General features: G+C 47.8%; 1 protein-coding gene across 1 annotated transcript in view; it reads right to left on the bottom strand.

Moving 5' to 3' along the window:
- Window positions 1-14429, bottom strand: part of Gpa33 (glycoprotein A33) — a 35095-nt gene extending 20666 nt beyond the window's left edge. Inside the window, exon 1 of the mRNA XM_034513316.2 lies at window positions 14233-14429. Coding sequence (XP_034369207.1) covers window positions 14233-14275 — 43 coding nt within the window. The 5' untranslated portion in view covers window positions 14276-14429. The remainder of the gene's footprint in view (window positions 1-14232) is intronic.
- Between the last annotated feature and the right edge of the window lie 2434 nt (window positions 14430-16863).

The following is a 16863-nucleotide window of genomic DNA, read 5'->3' as shown; positions in this document are numbered from 1 at the left end:
CTTCCATCACCTAGCTCTGAAGCCACCACTGCAAAACATGGTTCTCGGTCAGATTAACAAAGTGTGCTGGTTAGTTTTAACCGTCAATTTGACTTAACCTAGAATCACTGGGGAAGAGTCATCATTGAGAAATTATCTACATCCATTTTGACTCTGGTATATCTGTGAGGAACTGTCTTGATTGCTCATTGAGGTTTGGAAGACCAAGTCCATTGTGAGCAAGACCATTCCCTAGGCGGGGGGGTGGGGGTGGGGGGGGGCGCTTGAACTGTGTAAAAGCAGAGGCGGTAAGCTGTACAAGCAAGCAAGAGCACACTGATTCTCACTTAGCTTGTGAATGTTGATATGTTGTGACCAGTTGCCTGAGTCCTGCCTTGACTTCTCCAGAATGATGGGATGGAACTTGATACTGTAGCCCTTCCTTTGTTGCTTTTTGTCAGGCTATCGGTTAGAGTAACAGAAATAAAAAAAGAACACAAGATTCTTTTGAAAATGCAAATTCCTAAGAATGGAGCTATTGGTGAAAGCCAACTGCCTTTACAGAGTGGGCACTGCCCAGCAAGGGAGCTGTGTGACAAGAGCTCCTGGGGCCTCTTTGTGAAACCAGAGAAGTAGGTACTGGGGGAGGGAATAAAAAAAATAAGCTTCCAAAAGCCATACTTCTCCTCAGCGTTTATAAATTCCTGACATAGTTGGAGCAGGAGACACCAGTGCCCCAGTGCCAGATGCCACTCTGAAGTCATCCAAACACTGTCTTCCTGGGCACCTGAAGCTTGCTCCTGGGCTGTCTCCTATGTGGCCATGGGTCACCAAATGCTCCTCCATGTCACCAGAAGTCTCTCTACCAGTTTAGTGTGTTTAATCAGAAAACACATTTATTGTCATTACTAGCAAGGTATCCTTCACCAGGATGCGGGGTTCTGGAAAGGGCCTCTGATTCTATCCACTGGGTCCCAGCTGCAGCTTACATTCTGTTCAGAGAGCATGATTATATGCTGGTCCCTGGATGCCTCGTAGTTGTCATGGCAGCCGCCACTGATCTTCACTTCACCTCTTGCCTAGACCCATTTCCCTGGAGCCTTGTCCTCAAGGTGACCATTCTCTGGCCTCTCCGGGGCCTGAATAAAGATTCTTTCCTGTCATATGTGAGCGGCCTGTTACAATGGCTGCTGCTGGTGGAGTCCAGGTAGTGTAGTTTCTTTCAACCAGTTCTCATCACCAAATCAAAGAGCACCAACTCATCAAGCCATTCCTTCCGAATTCAGTTGTCCAGTCACTCATGACTGAGGAACAGGAACCAGATAGTAGGCCATCGATCAGGGAAAGGAGAACAAGCCAATACACAGAGTTGGTAATCCCCAATTCCTATCGGTCTGTCTTACATTACATCAACTACAACTCAATGGCGCAGGTCTTTTTCCATGTATTCCCGTTCTCTCCTTGATGTTATCCTTAGTTTTCAGACTACAAAACTGAGGCTCAGTCTTCACTTGCCTTAACATGTACCTCGGAGGGGTTAAGCGATGTGTTCTACATAGACATAGTTGACAGTCCAGAGCAGCTACCCAATGGTCAGCGCAAGGATCACATTGTCCACTGGGCCAGAGATGGCAGGGATGGTGTTTGTCCTGACTGACAACAGAGTCCATGTCTTCCACCCCTTTCCTTGTAAATGAAACTCTTACATCCTTCCTTCAGTCCCTGGGCAAGTATCTACCAAGATTAACGTGTATCTACCAAGGTAAGATGAAAATGCAAGGAGCCTTCTTCTTACTGGGACAGGGTTTATGGACATAGACTAAGCTCCTACATGCCCTTAGTTCTTTCTGTATGTCACAGGGGTACTGTGCACAAGAATACAGTGCCCACAGATGCTAGAATAGGTGTTGGATCCCCTGAAGCCAGCGTTATAGGCCATTGTGAGCCACCCTATGTGGGTGGTAGGATTTGAACTCAAGTCCTGTGGGAGAGCAGACAGCATTCTTAACAGCTAAGCCATCTCTCTGCCCCCTTGCAATCTTCTTAATCAAACTCCAAGTAGACTACTTCCCAACAGAAGAGAAACAAACTTGAGACTTTCATAGAAGAACCAGGCCTGGAGAGTGCCTGGGAACCAAACCTGTTGCTAGAGAACACCCTACACCTCTGAGGTAGGTATTCCACATCCTTACCAGAGGGGAAGCCTAGCAATCAGAACGTGCCACCCTGGCTAGATCAGGGGCTCTGTGCATCCCCTCCCCAGTAAGACGAAACATACCTTCTACCTGCCCCTTTCCTCTTCCAACTCCCTCTTAAAGTCAGAAACACCCCTGTTCATTCACTACTGTTCCCACAGCACGGCTTGCTGCATCCATTGTAGGAAGCAGCAGGTGGCTTAAATGCACAGATTCCAAATGTCTTATTGTAATAATTCCTCAGTTAGAATTCCTTCACCCACCCAGTGTGAAACTCCAAGTGGTTTAACCGAAGCTGCCTGTGCCAGAGCCCTCAGCTGAAAAGCAGGTCTGGTGAGCGGTTAAGTGACAAGAAAGCAATGTGTCCTTTGTTTAATGGCTCCCAACTCATAGCCGGAGCTCCCCAAGTGATGGTCACTATTATATACCCTTTCCCTCAGTGAGCCACTTGCACTTTGTGATCTCATATTCTGCTGTTGAGCTGCATCTTAGTTAGAAGTGAATCACGAGGGACAACCACGCACCCTTAACAAGTTAGCCAACAGAAAGCAGGAGTAGCCGCTAATGACTGACGCTAAAGAATGGATGAGTTTTAGCAATCAGAATTCTAACAGTGAGTTAAAATCATTGTGTGCTAATAGATTTATGAGGAAAGAGATAGAAATGAAGGAAGGCTCACAAAGAATTAAAAAAAAATAAACGAAACCCATTGACTAGTGCACAGAGCAATTTGGATGTTAGTTGTAAATCTGAGAGGGGTTTTGAAGGACTGACTGTGTGCCCTGGGGCATGCTTACACGGTCCATGATGTGATGCTCTCCTGTGTTTTGGGACTTTTGGGCATCCATCCTAACCAACTTCAGTCTTTCTGCAGATACAGTCAGAGTTCTCCCATTCTGACATAACAGCAGTAAAACACCTGACTGGCTTCGTCATAACTTAGTAAGTCCTGTCCCTTTCTGTCCTTTCTGTTGGTCTTACACTTATTGGTTCTTCAATCTTTTATCTCTATGGGTCTTTGTATCCCTGCTAAGGAATTAAACAAACAAACAAAAAAGGCAGGTAAGACATCTAACCCTTGACTAGAATATGAGGAAAGGAGTCATTTCTAGAAGCCTCCAACCTACTCCTTGACATTAATATCACCCTTTCAGTTCCCACAAAGCCGCAGCTCCTCACCAATTCCTGCTTCCAAAAGTTTGCTCCCTTCCCTCCTTCCTCTTCTGCTCGCCTTTCCCCCTCAAAGCTCAAGGAAAGCTCCTCTCTGGTACAGAAGGTTGCTATCATGGGTCAAATTTGAAATGCCCCCCCATAGACTCACACATTGAAAGCTTGGTGTCCAATGTAGCCATGTTCAGAGGTGAGACCTTGGGGAAGATATTGGGCAGTAGGGCTCTGACCTCATTGATGGACTGATTACTTTATTGATAGGGTCATCATTTGATGGGCTACTGGGACATGGTAGGAAATGTTGAAGGTGGGAGTCTGTGTCCTTGTTTCTGTAAATGATACCGTGTCCCTCTTGTCCTGTTTCTCCACTTCTTCCCTCGTTTTCTCCCTTCCTCCATCCTGTCATCTAACTTGAGGGCAGCCACTTTACAGTATGGGTGAGTACCTACCCTGTGCCTTATTTTGAGCCCAGAGGCAATGGATTAAAAAACTTGAACCAAAATAAATCTTTCCTCCATTTCAGTGGGTTTTTTTTTTTTTCCAGCTGTTTTGTTACACTGACAGAGGCTGACTAACACAGTTGTTCTAGGATTTTAGAACTAATGATACATTGATGTGTTAACCCCTGGGGCATCCAAATTGACAGGAAAAAGAAAGTGTTTTTATCTGCAGGGGGTGGGGGGGGGAAATCACAAAAATCTTCCTGCGTCATAGTCGATTGTTTGGAAACAGCCACCATTTTACATCTCCCAAGCAGAAGTTACCTTTTGTGTCACCTGCTACAGGTGAGTACCTGCCAGTTCTCAGGAGGTGTACAGGAGGGATGCCAAAGCAGCCTGGAGTTTACAAGCACTGTAAGAATTCTCCACTGTCTGGGATTGTCTTCATTTCAGATCCCCAGGGCTCAGCTGAGGCCCCAAGGCACCAGCAAAGCTCTGCTAAGTGGTCTTTGACAGCCTGGCAGAGTCAGAGATAACTTTCACGTAAGAAGGGTGAGTTGGTAACTCAAGACACTTGGTGGAGGACCTATCCCCAGGTTACTAGAAAGTGCCCCCACATACAACCAGGGACACACCCCGGTGGTAGATCTTACCCATTATGCAAAAAGCCACAGGCCAGGGCAGGATCTTTAGCTTACACAATGCTAAGCACATGAGTAGGAATTCATGCTACCATTCAGGGTTTTTGATATGCATATTAATAGAAATTAAAAGGGCATATATTTAAAGGAAAAGAAACTGCCTGAATATAAAATAAAGGACTCAGTGAACCCCTCCAAAAGAAGGGAAGCCTGGCCAGCAAGAAGCCCTAAGTGATAATGAGAGAGAGGTCATTTAAGCCCCCTGCGGAGCTAGGGTGCGGAGACCCAGCTTGAGGTCTCAATGACTGCTTGTAAATAATTAAGGTTTGTTAAGAAGATAACAAGCTGTCTCCTGAGAGCCAAACGGAAAGTAATATATCCCAGGAAGATAATGAAATGCTTGTGGAGCTGGCTGCCTGAGGCGCTCACAGCACATTATGGGAGCCCTGGGGAAACTGGCAGGAACGTGGCCACTTAGAAAAATCCATTTTCTCAGACAAACCACATATCCTTGCTTAGGGAGGAGATGCTAAAGGCCAGAAGGAACTCAATCTGGGCCAGGCAGACACTTTCTGGTGAGGAGAGTAAGCGTGTTTCTAAGGAGAAGGTGGCAATTCCTATGGGCAGGTAGGTTTCTCCTCCTTCCTAGGTAGAGAAGCCCAGTACTCAGCTTGGGACAAAGAATGGAGAAGCTAAAGCTACAGGGAGGCTTTTTCAGAAATCTATCCACACTTGTTGAACTGGCAGATCAACATAGATCTTTAGGAACCCATAAATTCAGGTCAACTCAATACATTTCTTCTAAAACTCTAGACTGGTGCCAGGCCTAGCAGAACTTTCAGGGTTTGTTCATAGTCTATAGTCTCTGGAGCCCACCCCTAACCCCCACCTCCCGCCCGCCCACAGCCAGTCCTTATTGGTCTACCTTTCTGAGTATAATCTGCATGTTGACAAGAGTCTCTGTGTAAGCTCCTTCTTTTACCAGCTGGTGTTCTCTAAGAGGACACCGTGCTTCAGACTATTCTAGTAAGTGCCACTCACTGGCTCAGTGCCCAAGAGACCTGCCTCTTGGCTGGGTACTAATTAGGACTTTGTTGATTGAGTGGCTTGTGGCATAATCCCTAATAAGAAGCAGGTAGATGTCACTGTCAACCCGTACCCTAATGGAGCCTAATAGAATATTAGGAGTAAGTGTGAGAAGAGAGAGATGGGGGGAGGGACAATCAGGAAAAGGATTTTTACAGGAAAGGTTATTGAGGGGGTGAAATTGGATCTAGCCCTCAAGAGATGCCATTCACTGTGTTGAATTCGTGTGCATAAGAGAAAGAGGCAGGGGGCAGGGGTTGTGTCTACACAGCCCACAATCCCACGTGACCACAGACACAGGGTGAATTCTAAAAGACAAAGCAAAACGACAGTATCAATAAGTTATCTTTGGGCTCTGGGTGTCAAAGGACAGTTTTTAGAGATGTGCCTCCTGGTCCATTCGTCTAAGTCCCCCCCCACACACACACACACAATGGTCTGCCACGCTGTTCCAGCTGCAAAGCCAAGAGGTGGAGGTGGCGCAGGCAACCTACTGTGTCCCGGAGCTAACCTGACACGGTATGATGAGGGAGCTGACGCCAGACAAGACTCTGGAGAAGGTTTCTCTAGTCCCCACCAGACAGGATGGAGAGGCTTGGGAAGCCTACAGGTTACAGAAAATGAGCTTGTAGAAAGGAAGAGATTGAAGACAGAGGAGAGACCAGAGGAAGCAGAGCATCTCGGGAAGGAGCAGGAACATGGGGAATGGGTCGAGTCACAGGATAAAGCTCCTTCACCGTGTGTTCCCTCGCAGGGCACGTATTTGCAAGCTGGCGGGCAAGTGAAGGGCAGCGAGCTCTGGGACACCAAGCCACACTTTATACTTCTCCAAAGTCCTGTGTTACTGTCCTAACCGGAAGTATCTGTCTAAAATCGTGTCGGCGCCTGCCCGAGTCAGATGTCTGTGGCATGCTTGACTCACCAGCGCAGAAGACAAGGAAGTGGCCCAAAGGTCAGTGGGTGGCAAAGAGGGGGCATCTCAGAGGGAGGCCATTTCTAAGGGTAGTAGTTGGTGCCCTGGGCATGGGGCTCTGAGGGCAAAGGGAGCTGGGAACATGGCCCTGCAGGCAGGGAGAAGATGACAGGGGAACGGAGTTGAGTGTTGCCAATGCAAGACAGCTTGAGGGCCACTGCCCTCACTCCAAGTCCAATGTCTCTGTAAACCATGTGCCTGAAAACCGGAATCCTACCCTGGGTGGAGGGGTGAGACTCATGCTAAAGTGCAGGTGCTGAGGGAGGGACAGATCCCAGGCACTCTTCAGCGGCAAGATGAGCCAGCTAGTCCATCTCACACATCAGATGGTTAGAGTCAGTTGTGGAGAGGACAGAGTGGACGTAGGAAAGCCAAGCCTGGAGAGGCACAGGAGACAGTGAAGACTAGCAGGCTTGTTGCCTGGAAAGGGGCAAGAGGGCAGGCATGCATTCATTAACACCACCCTGCCGGGCTCCAGGCTCCCTGCCAGAGGGGGAGAAGACCAATGGTGGCACAGTTCTGCCCTCTCAGAGTTCAGTCCTCTGGATGACTCAGACAGCAATAAATAAATAATCTCAGAACAAATGTGAAACCACCAGGGCAAACAAGGGCCCCCTCCCCCACACATGCCACACAAGGTGAGAGAATGGAGAAAGTGCCTCTGGAGTGGGACAGCTCTCTCTCTCTCTCTCTCTCTCTCTCTCTCTCTCTCTCTCTCTCTCTCACACACACACACACACACACACACACACACACACACACCAGATAAAACACAAAGGCCCATGGACAACAGAATACTATGTAAGCAGCTTCGGACAGACCTGCTACTTGGCTCCCTTTCAGCCAGATTACCTATGGCCACCCCAGCAGTAGCTCCCTATAAAGCAACTCTAGGATTATAACACTGGCACAAGCATGAGTTGAGTCTAAGCCCAAGAGACCATGACAACAAGAGGTCAAGCAAAATGAGCAGATTCTAGCTGTGGTGGAAGAGAGCTAGTTTCATCAGCATAGAGGGCTGACCTGGCTTTAGGTAAGAAAGCAGGGGCCGTCAATGGTGACTTGGCAAGTTATGATAGGCCCCACCATTCTTTGAAACTATTCTCATCAAAAATCAAAGTTTGAGGCGTGGCAAGAGTGGTGAACACCTTTAATCCCAGCACTTGAGAGGCAGAGACAGGAGGATTTCTAAAATTCAAGGCCAGCCTGATCTACAGAGAGAAAGAATTCCAGGATAGCTGGGGGCTACACATTGAAACCTTGTCTGGAAAAAAATCCGAAAGAAGAAAGAATCAAGGTTTGGCTGAAGGTGTAGCTCAGTGGTAGAACACTTGTTAGCATTCGCAAAGCCCTCCATAACCACAAAAGAAAGAGAAAGGGAGGGAGGAGGGGAGAAGGAGGGAAGGAGGGAAGGAGGAAGGGAGAGAAGAAGGGTGGGTGGGTGAGTGGAGAAAATAAAACTATTTCCTAGGTGTGGTGGCACCTATCTATGGTCCCAGCCAGCATTTGGGGACAGAGGTCAATGTTCCAGGTCAGCCTGGGATACACAACAACAACAACAACAAGAAATGGGGCTCCTCTCTCCTCCCTTAAGGTACAGCCTATGGCTCCCTGAACAGTAGAATGCTGCAGACTTGCTGTGGGCTCCATTTTGGGGCTGGACACTCCCACTTTCTGGCTCTAGGTGTTCGCCCTTGGCTTCCCACTGAAGCTTTGAGGGAGCTAAGGCTGTATACTGTGGAAGGCCACAGGGAGCAAAGCCAGAGCCAGCACCAGCTTGCCTGCCACAGACGGTACCACCACGAGAAGAGGTTTCCCATCCCCAGCAAAGTCACCCCAGCTAAGCCGCACATTGCAGACTTGCTAAGACCCCCTCGACTCCAGATCTGAGAGCAAGCTAAATATTAACATTGTAACTTTGAGTAAGCAGTACATTTGAAATGGCTTTTTACATTGCAATAGAAACATAGTAAATCTCTGCTAGGTCTTTGTCTTCTCTCCCTAGATGGACAGAGCATCAGATGTGGGCACAGAGAGGTCACTGAGGACATAGCCTAGAAGGCCCTCCACGTGAGTCAGGCTATAGCCTGTGAGTGGGAAGTCTTTAGAGATACATATGAGTTGAAAAGTTCTCTATTGGTCTTATGGGACTCTAGCTTGTAGAGAAGCAGGGTTCAAGACGGGCATTTTGGAGTTTTGAGGTTAGCTAAGAGGGAAGAACAGTGAAAGCTTTCGGTGCAGATACAATCACAGAAGGATGCTGGGAGAACTGATAGCGGACAGCAGAGGAGGATGAGGATACAAAAGCATGAGAGGGCCTAGGCCCCATGGAGGAAAATGGGAGAGCATGTGGCTTGAACCATATCTTCATCCTCTTATGAAGGAGGGAAAGATTAGCAGGATGGCACACTGCCAAGGGTACGGGCATGCACAGGGCCAGGCTCACTGGCCTTCTGGTGACCAACATCACTATAAACATCACAGCTCGTTTTCTTGGAGCCCTGGGCTGGGATCTGAAAGGTTTCACGTCTCAAAGTGTGGTCTGTGAACAGCTTCCCACCCAACCCCTACTTGGGAGGTGGTTGAAAAGACAGAAGTCCATACCCCATCCTTGACCTTCCATCAATATGCATCTGATAAGGCCCCAGGTTCCCTGTGTACACACTGGAGTATAAGAAAGCAGGCAGCAGGCTTCCCAGAGTCAAGACACCCAGGCAGCAACTCTCAGGGATGATGCCAGATGTTGCGAAACTGAGAGTAAATTCACACTCAGGGTACCAGGGCATTGATGAAAAGTACCTGTCACTCTGCACTTTGTAAGTGTAATCCCAGGCTGCTTCTCAGAACCATGTGGGTGATTTTTCAACAGAGAAGCACACAGTTTGTTTGTCTGGATTCTGATTCAGAAAACAGGAAGGAACCTAGTGGATGTAAATGAGCCAGGGTAGATGGTCATCACCCTGCCACGCTCCACCTTGGAACACATCCCTCTTAGGCTGGCCAGTCCTCACATTGTTTCCCCTCTGGGGCTGAAACTGATGTTAGCTGGGCATTGTAATTTCAACTGCATCTCTGACAGGCAGCATTGCACTTCATCTGTGAACGTTGGCTTCTGCCTTGTGCCAGCCAATGATGCCTAGGCATCAGGTGGGAAGTGGACCTTAAGGATTATACCCAGGGCCCTGAGCAGGGGGGAGAACAGGATTGGGCTTGCACTTCACTTCCCTGGCTCTGGCCTAAATGCATCTTCATGAGGTCAAGAGTTTTTGGACACAAGAAGGGCATTCCCAGATCTGACTGTTATCAGATAGATAGATCCATGCCTGAGGCTGAGCCCCCTCACTGCCCAGCCTGTGACAGGGAACTGAACAGAGCTTAGACTCTGAGCACCCCACAGAGCAGACACCAGGGAGTCCCCAGCCTGTGAAGCCAGCTTCAGAGGGGCAAGTGGTGAGCAGTACTTTCAGGAAAGCTCACCCTGCTGGGAACTGTGTGTCTGCTGATGACCGCCCCTAAAGATTCTAACATGGAGAACAGCCTCAACAGACCAGCAACTTAAAAATAGACTTCCTAAAATCCCACTATGGCCCAGCATCCAGAGGGGTATTGAAGCCTTTTAATGTCTGGGGGAAAAGAGGGAAAAATTTTTTCTCTCTTTTCTTTTTTTTATTTCTCTATAAAAAACAGCATTTTCCTAATTTAGCATAGAAGTAACCAAGAAATTCCCTGTACTTTTAGAAAGGTGTGTATGTGCATGTCTGTCTGTCTGTCTGGTGTGTGTGTGTTCCATGTATGTGTCTTGGTGTATGTGTGTGTTTGTCAGTGTGTATCTATATGTGTCTTTATGTGTGTGGTGTATTTGCCTGTGTATGTGGTCTATATGTGGGTCTGTGTGTGTTAGTGTGCTTGTGTCCGGGTATCTGTATGTGTGTCTGTATGGAGTGCATTTGTATGAGTGTGGGGTATATCTGAGTGTATCTGTATTGTGTGCTTGTCTGTGTGTGTTCATGTGTGTGTGTTGTGTCTGTGAGTGTATTTGCATCTATGTATGCGTCAGCATGATGTGTGTGAGTGTGTGATGTACGTGTGCATCTATGCATGTCAGTGTCTGTGTGTCTGTGTGTCTGTCTGTGGGGGGGGTGTCTGGGTACATGTGTGTTTATCTGTTTGTCTGTGTGTTTGTGTCTCTATCCATATATGTCAGTGTCTCTGTTTGTGTGTGTGTGTGCACACACATGCACACGTGCATGCCTCTGTTTTTATATTGTCAGGTCTTGGCTCCTGGCAGAACTGATCATGGACTCTTCCTCTGGAGCTTTCCTGATGGAATTCTTTTTACACATCTCTTCATCTTTCAGGAGATTTAGTGGCTGAAATTTTTCTTGACTGAAAGAGCCTTGATTTTGTGCACAAACTGGAGGGTTTTTCTAGCAGCCTTTGAGGGGAGCAGACAGGTTCATATTGGCTGTTTGGGTGATAACTGGGACTTGTCCACAATGACTTCCGTGTCATTTCCTGGCTCATTTTGGTCAGATCAGAGCTGTTAGATGATGGGTCACTAGTGTGTCATTGACGTCTGGTGCCTGCGTTTGCTCACTCTAATAATAGCAGCACTAATAGCACCCAGGGCTCAGGTCTAAGGTCTGTGCTTGTAGAAACTCTGTGACAGGTACAGTGGGCACTGGATATATTGTAAATTAGCCTCTTGGTTTTACAGACCAAGGCGCCGAGCTTTCATGAGGTGAATTTGCCCGTGCTCCAGTCAGATGGAAGAGGTCCTCAGTGTGAGAGCTTTAAAATAGGCGGTGCATCTGCCTGATGGGAAAGTGTGTTTTGTCAATTACTCTACTTAGAATCGGCAACTATGATAATGAAAGCAGACCTACTTTAGTCGTGTGTGTGTGTGTGTGTGTGTGTGTGTGTGTGTGTGTGTGTAGAGGCCAGAGGAGGATATTAAATGTCTTCTCCATCTCTCTTGACTTCACTTTTTGGAATCACTTACTGAATCTGACTCTCCCTGTCTCAGCCAGGCTGGCTGCCCAGTAAGTTCTGCCTGTCTCTGCTCCTCGGGACTGGAGTTTTGGCACACATAGCTATCCCAACTTTTTTTTTTTTTTTTTTTTTTTTTTTTTTTTAATGTGGGTGCTAAGGATTTGAACTCAGGTCCTCTAGTCTTCACAAGCAAACACTCTGACCCACTGAGTCATTGTCTCAGCCTCTCTTGTCATTAAAAATAATTCTGGGGCTGGGGTTGAGAGCACCTGTTGCTCCTGCAGAGGACCGAAGTTAGATTCCCAGCACCTACGTGGTGGTTCACAGCCATCCATAGCCCCAGTTCTAGGGCTCCGACAGCCATGCATGTGGTACACATACATGCATGCTAGCAGAAACATTCGCATGCAGTGTCTTTTAGATAAAGTAAATCTAAAAAAAAAAAAAAAAAAAAAAAAAAAAAAAAAAAAAAAAAAAAAATTCTGCCACCTCTGTATAATCTTAAATAATACCTTCCACTTCCCCAAAGTTCATCGAGCCTGGGTTACCTCATCAGCTCAGTGTCTCTCTCCCAAACATCAGCACAATCTATGATGGGCACAGTCAGGTAGGGAAGGGGACCTTCTGTGATTCCTGCCTAGGCTCCCCGTTCAAAGCAGAACGTGATGCCTGCCCTTGAGGCCCAGGGGAGAGCACTGCCCAGAGGCTTTTTGGGTTGATCTGTGATGGTGCCCAGGATCGGCAATGACTATGGCAGAGTCGTTTCCTCTGCCCCAGCATTCCAGCCCTTCCTCTCAGAGCAGGGAGAGTCATGGAGGAAAGAAAGGTCGGGGGGCATGCGGTTCTGAGCAGAGCTGGCAGGGGAGAAGGGGAAGGGAGGGGTAGAAGACCCACTTTATCAGTGTGTCAGCACACACATACACACACACACACACACACACACACACACACACACAGTGCTCCCAACCCCCACTAGTCCTGCTGGCTGGGTTCACCCAGAGGTCACATGCCTCACACTCCAGGAGAAGGCCACCAGCCTGCTCCAGGCAGTTCAGAATTAAGGACATTTCTCATTCTAAGCTGGGCAAGTGACTGTGTTCTCAGTTTTTGGTGTTTCCCTGAGAGCCAGTCTTACTTCTTTTATGCATACGTGTGTTAGTACCAGGCTGCAGAACACAGGGTTATACTGGTGTGCACGTGCATGTGTGTGGGCGTGCATGTGAGAGTGTGTGTGTCACACACACACACACACACACACACACACACACACACGAGCATGGAGAAAAGTACTAGCTCAGGAGATGGTCACAGAATCCCTGAGCTGAATAGGAGAGAGTGGCCATGTCCTTCCAGCCTCCCTCCCCTGAGGCAAGCATCCTCCTTTCAGATAATCCTCCTTTCAGATAATCCTCCTTTCAGATATGACAGCGGAGGTTGATGAATACAAACTTCCCATCCCTAGGGCACCCACACAAAACATGTGCCCAGTGAGGAGCTGGGTAGATACAGGAACGAGTGGACAGACCATCTAGGCTGAGACAAGGGACGAGGGCGTCTGCCTCAGGAAAATGGACCTGTCCATAGAACTTGAACCAGCTAGGCTGATTAACTCTCCCTCAAAGCCTTGAAATGATCAGGCAGGTTGTCCTTCACTCCAGAGCCAAGGTTCAGAGGTAGGCTGGAGAGGAAGCCAAGAGACCTGAAGGAACTGTGCTGGGTGGTGGCCAAGGTGGTTTTGGGCTTGCCAGGACGTATTAAACAGCATGTTAACCAAAACCCCCTTGGGCTCTGCTTCCCAGGCTCCTTGGGGTCCCTGAGCTTCCTGTTCAGCTCTCACTTCCTCCCGGTGGTTCCCAGATCCTGGAAGCAAGCCGCTGGACAAACACACAGGACTGAGGTCTCTGAACTAAGCTTGTCTCAGACTCCGCGTCCCTGGGTGTGCAGACACCCTCACCCCCCTGCCCATCTCCACACAACTGCTTTGCTACCCATCAACTGCCGACTTGGGAAGGGGGTGTTCTCTTCTTCAGAGCTGTCAGTGCTCACAGCCAGCCAGGTAGGAAGCACTGGCTCTTGGGAGCCTGCTTTCCAGCTTGTGGCTCTATGCAGGATATTGAGGAAGTTTTTCCCTCTTTAAGTTTTCTGTGGGTGACATAGGTGCTAACATGTTTACAGTTGTGTCTTTTCCTGGTTTTAAGGAGACAGGAAAACAACAACAACAACAACAAAAAACCAGAACAATGGTTCTCAACCTGAGGGTCGAGACCCCTTTGGTGATGGAATGACCTTTTCCCAGGGGTCACTTCAGATCGTTGACAAACACAGATATTTACGATATGAGTCATAACAGTAGCAAATTTGCAGTTATGAAGCAGCACTGGCAATTTTATGGTTGGGGGGTCACCATGACATACTGTGACTATATTAAAGGCTCAGCACATTAGGAAGGTTGAGAACCACTGCCCTAGACGGTAAATCTATCCAGATCCACACCCTGGTTTTCTGAGAACAAGCCTTGATTTCTTTGAGTTTCTTGTTCCAGCTGGGGGTAGTTTAGGAGCTAATGGAGATGAGGACCATTTTGATTTAGGAGTAGGCCTGGAAATTGCCTCTCCAAACAGTGGAGCTTATAGCTCTGCTCAATGGGACACAGCGCTGCTGGGACCAGGGGAGGTGAGGGATGCTAGGACAGCCTCCCTTTCAGATCGTACACCTCACCCATTTCCCCAGGGCTGACAGAAGAGGGGCTTACTCACTTGCACAGAGCATCCACAGCACAGATCCCACCTTCCCCAACATGGTCTTGCTCCTTTTCCAACACAAACCCAGTCTGGAACTGGCAGGGCACCGGACAGGTCTGGGCTGTCTGGTTAAAGCTACGGCCTCTGGCCTGGTTCAGCCTGTAGTTCCTGTGACTCTCCTCTTGTTCACCTGTGACAGACTGGGCCCGCATGCCCCACCCAGTCAACGGACAGGCAGGTGAGCTCACCTATGGGGTGAGGCGCCTGCTGTACCTACTCTATGAAAGGCCCCAACAAGAGTCTTCCTTCCTGGAGCCAGCCATCTTCCTGCCTTCCCCCTCTTTACCAGGAGTGCAAAGTCCTGTACTCCTCAGAAGGTGTGGGCCTCTCGTAACTGATGGAGTGTTGTTGCCTTGTAATAAAAAGGGAGCAATCTCAGAAGTAAAAGCTAGTAAAAGCAGGGTGTTGTCCGAATTTGCAGAGGCACGTTAAGACCCAGCGTCGTGTTTTTCTTTGCCTTTCCTCTCTTCTCTGACACCCACACTGGGACATGTGGTGGTGGAGGACACAGGAAGTTCCTGTGTTCGGAAATGGTACTCTGCCTGGGAAAGTAGCAAGTACACAAGAAACCAAGGCGATGTATGTCTTAGCTCTCCTGCCTCCATTTTTAACACCAAAGTCTTATATCCTAGAAACCCTGAAATCTCACAGTCCCAAAACAGTTAAGACGTGTGTTACCTTCAGATGTAAGAGATGAACCGTAGCACCTTTTATTCCAGCACTACTCAGGAGGCAGAGGCAGGCAGATCTCTGTGGGTTTGAGGTCAGCCTGGTCTGCAGAATGAGTTCCAGGGCACCCAAGGATATCTATAGAGCATAGCTCTCCGGGAGAGCTATCTGATCAGGCTCTGCCACAGATGCTCTATACATAGTAGAGAATATGTACAAATGATATTATGTCAATTAAATATTTTTCATTTAATAAAATACCCTAAAGGTTTTTTTGCATTCATACATATAGCACTACTGAGTTCTGTTTAATGGGTAATAAATAATACCACACTGGGTGTTACGTCTTCCAAGTTTGTTCGTATTTCTACAAAGTTATTGGTCTTGGGCTTCCTGGTCTCGAGAGGGTCTTTGTGTTCTTGAGAGACTCATTTTTGATGAGGTGATTACTATAGATGCTTTCCCAGGTGTTGTCTTATATTAGAAATTCACTGTGTAAATTACTTGCAACATTCTTTTCTGGCTACCAGGCTTAGTTGGCTTACAAAGTTATTGCTTTCCATTTATTACACTTTGCTTACTCACGGTATAGCATTCTCTTACCATATATGATAATTTTCCACTTCCAACATTTCTGGACACCGTTGTCAGATTATTTTTCTCAAGACAGACCCTCTGATGCTGGGTCTCTATTCTGGCCCTATTGCTGACTCTGCAGACCCTAAGAAATGAACAAACATCTATCTGCAATTTAAATTGTCCTTTAAGGTGTGGTAGGATTCATTCTCCAATGTCCCCTCCCCTTTAAGAGTTATCTCCCGTGGAGTGTGCAACCTCTGCTCTGACTTTTCTTAGACATCTCGCTGCAGCTCATTCTTTCCTGCCGCAGAATTGTGCACTGCGCTCTCTGCAGCCCCTCCCCACTATTATACCAGTTATATTTCATCCGGCTTATCCTTTAAAGGCCGGCTCCTACATTGTTTCTCCCACGAAGCCTTCCCTGGCCTCACAGCTCAGAACCTGCTCTTTCCTGTGATTCAGTGCAGTGCTGAGTCTCTTCTAGGGCAAGAACGACACTCTTACACTTCAGCTATATTTAGTCTCTGTCTCATGTCTCCTAATAAACCGTGAGCTCATCCATTCATTCAGCCAATCTCTGATGCTACTACTCTGGGCACGGTTCCATCTAGGAAGTCAGGATACTCTGGGCTATGAGACTGACTAACTTAGTCAGGTACTTAGTCAGGTGGCATAGGAGGTAACTAGTTAATATTTACAAACGTGGAGGCAGATGGAAAGACGAATGGGTGAGAAGGATCACAATGTGGAGAGGGTGAACGGGAAAGCACCAGAAGCATGGAGGCAGGTAGATGGAAGGATGCACAAACTCTCAGGACATGGAGAACGAGAGGGTGAACTGTGGCTAACTGGGGACTGCAGCGACGGTGGCAGCATGTCATGAGTTCCACCATAGGGCGGGGCATGAGTTCTTTGGAGTTTATCAAGTCTTCTGAATTTTTATGTTACCCTCTGGTTGCAACTGGCCATCGCCAGGGCCATGAATGGTGAGGCAGAGATTAAGGGGAGTACATCTCGCCCGATGTATGGTCCTCAGACATTTCTGTTAAAAATGTCAGGCTGGTCGAAAGCCATGACTTCTCTTTAATCAAAACACGGTGCTCTCCTCACACTGACTGAGGGCCAGCCTGTTCTGTATAATTGGTATTTTTCTTTCCTAGGCTTCTCCAAGACACCATGAGGCAAAGTTCAGTTTGTTTGTTACAAATGTGCTGATTTGGATTGTTTTCAAAAAAGTGCTTTGAGCAGGCAGCCTCCTGCTGGGGGAGATGACTTTCCATAGGTCCTTCCTGCCAGGTGTGAGACTGTTCTAAACCCACTGCTAAACATCTGAGAATC

Source organism: Arvicanthis niloticus, chromosome 10, assembly GCF_011762505.2.
Source record: "Arvicanthis niloticus isolate mArvNil1 chromosome 10, mArvNil1.pat.X, whole genome shotgun sequence".
In the NCBI taxonomy this organism is placed as follows: Eukaryota; Metazoa; Chordata; class Mammalia; order Rodentia; family Muridae; genus Arvicanthis; species Arvicanthis niloticus.
Note: the sequence above shows the minus strand (reverse complement) of the source record. Positions and strands in the feature narration are given on the sequence as shown.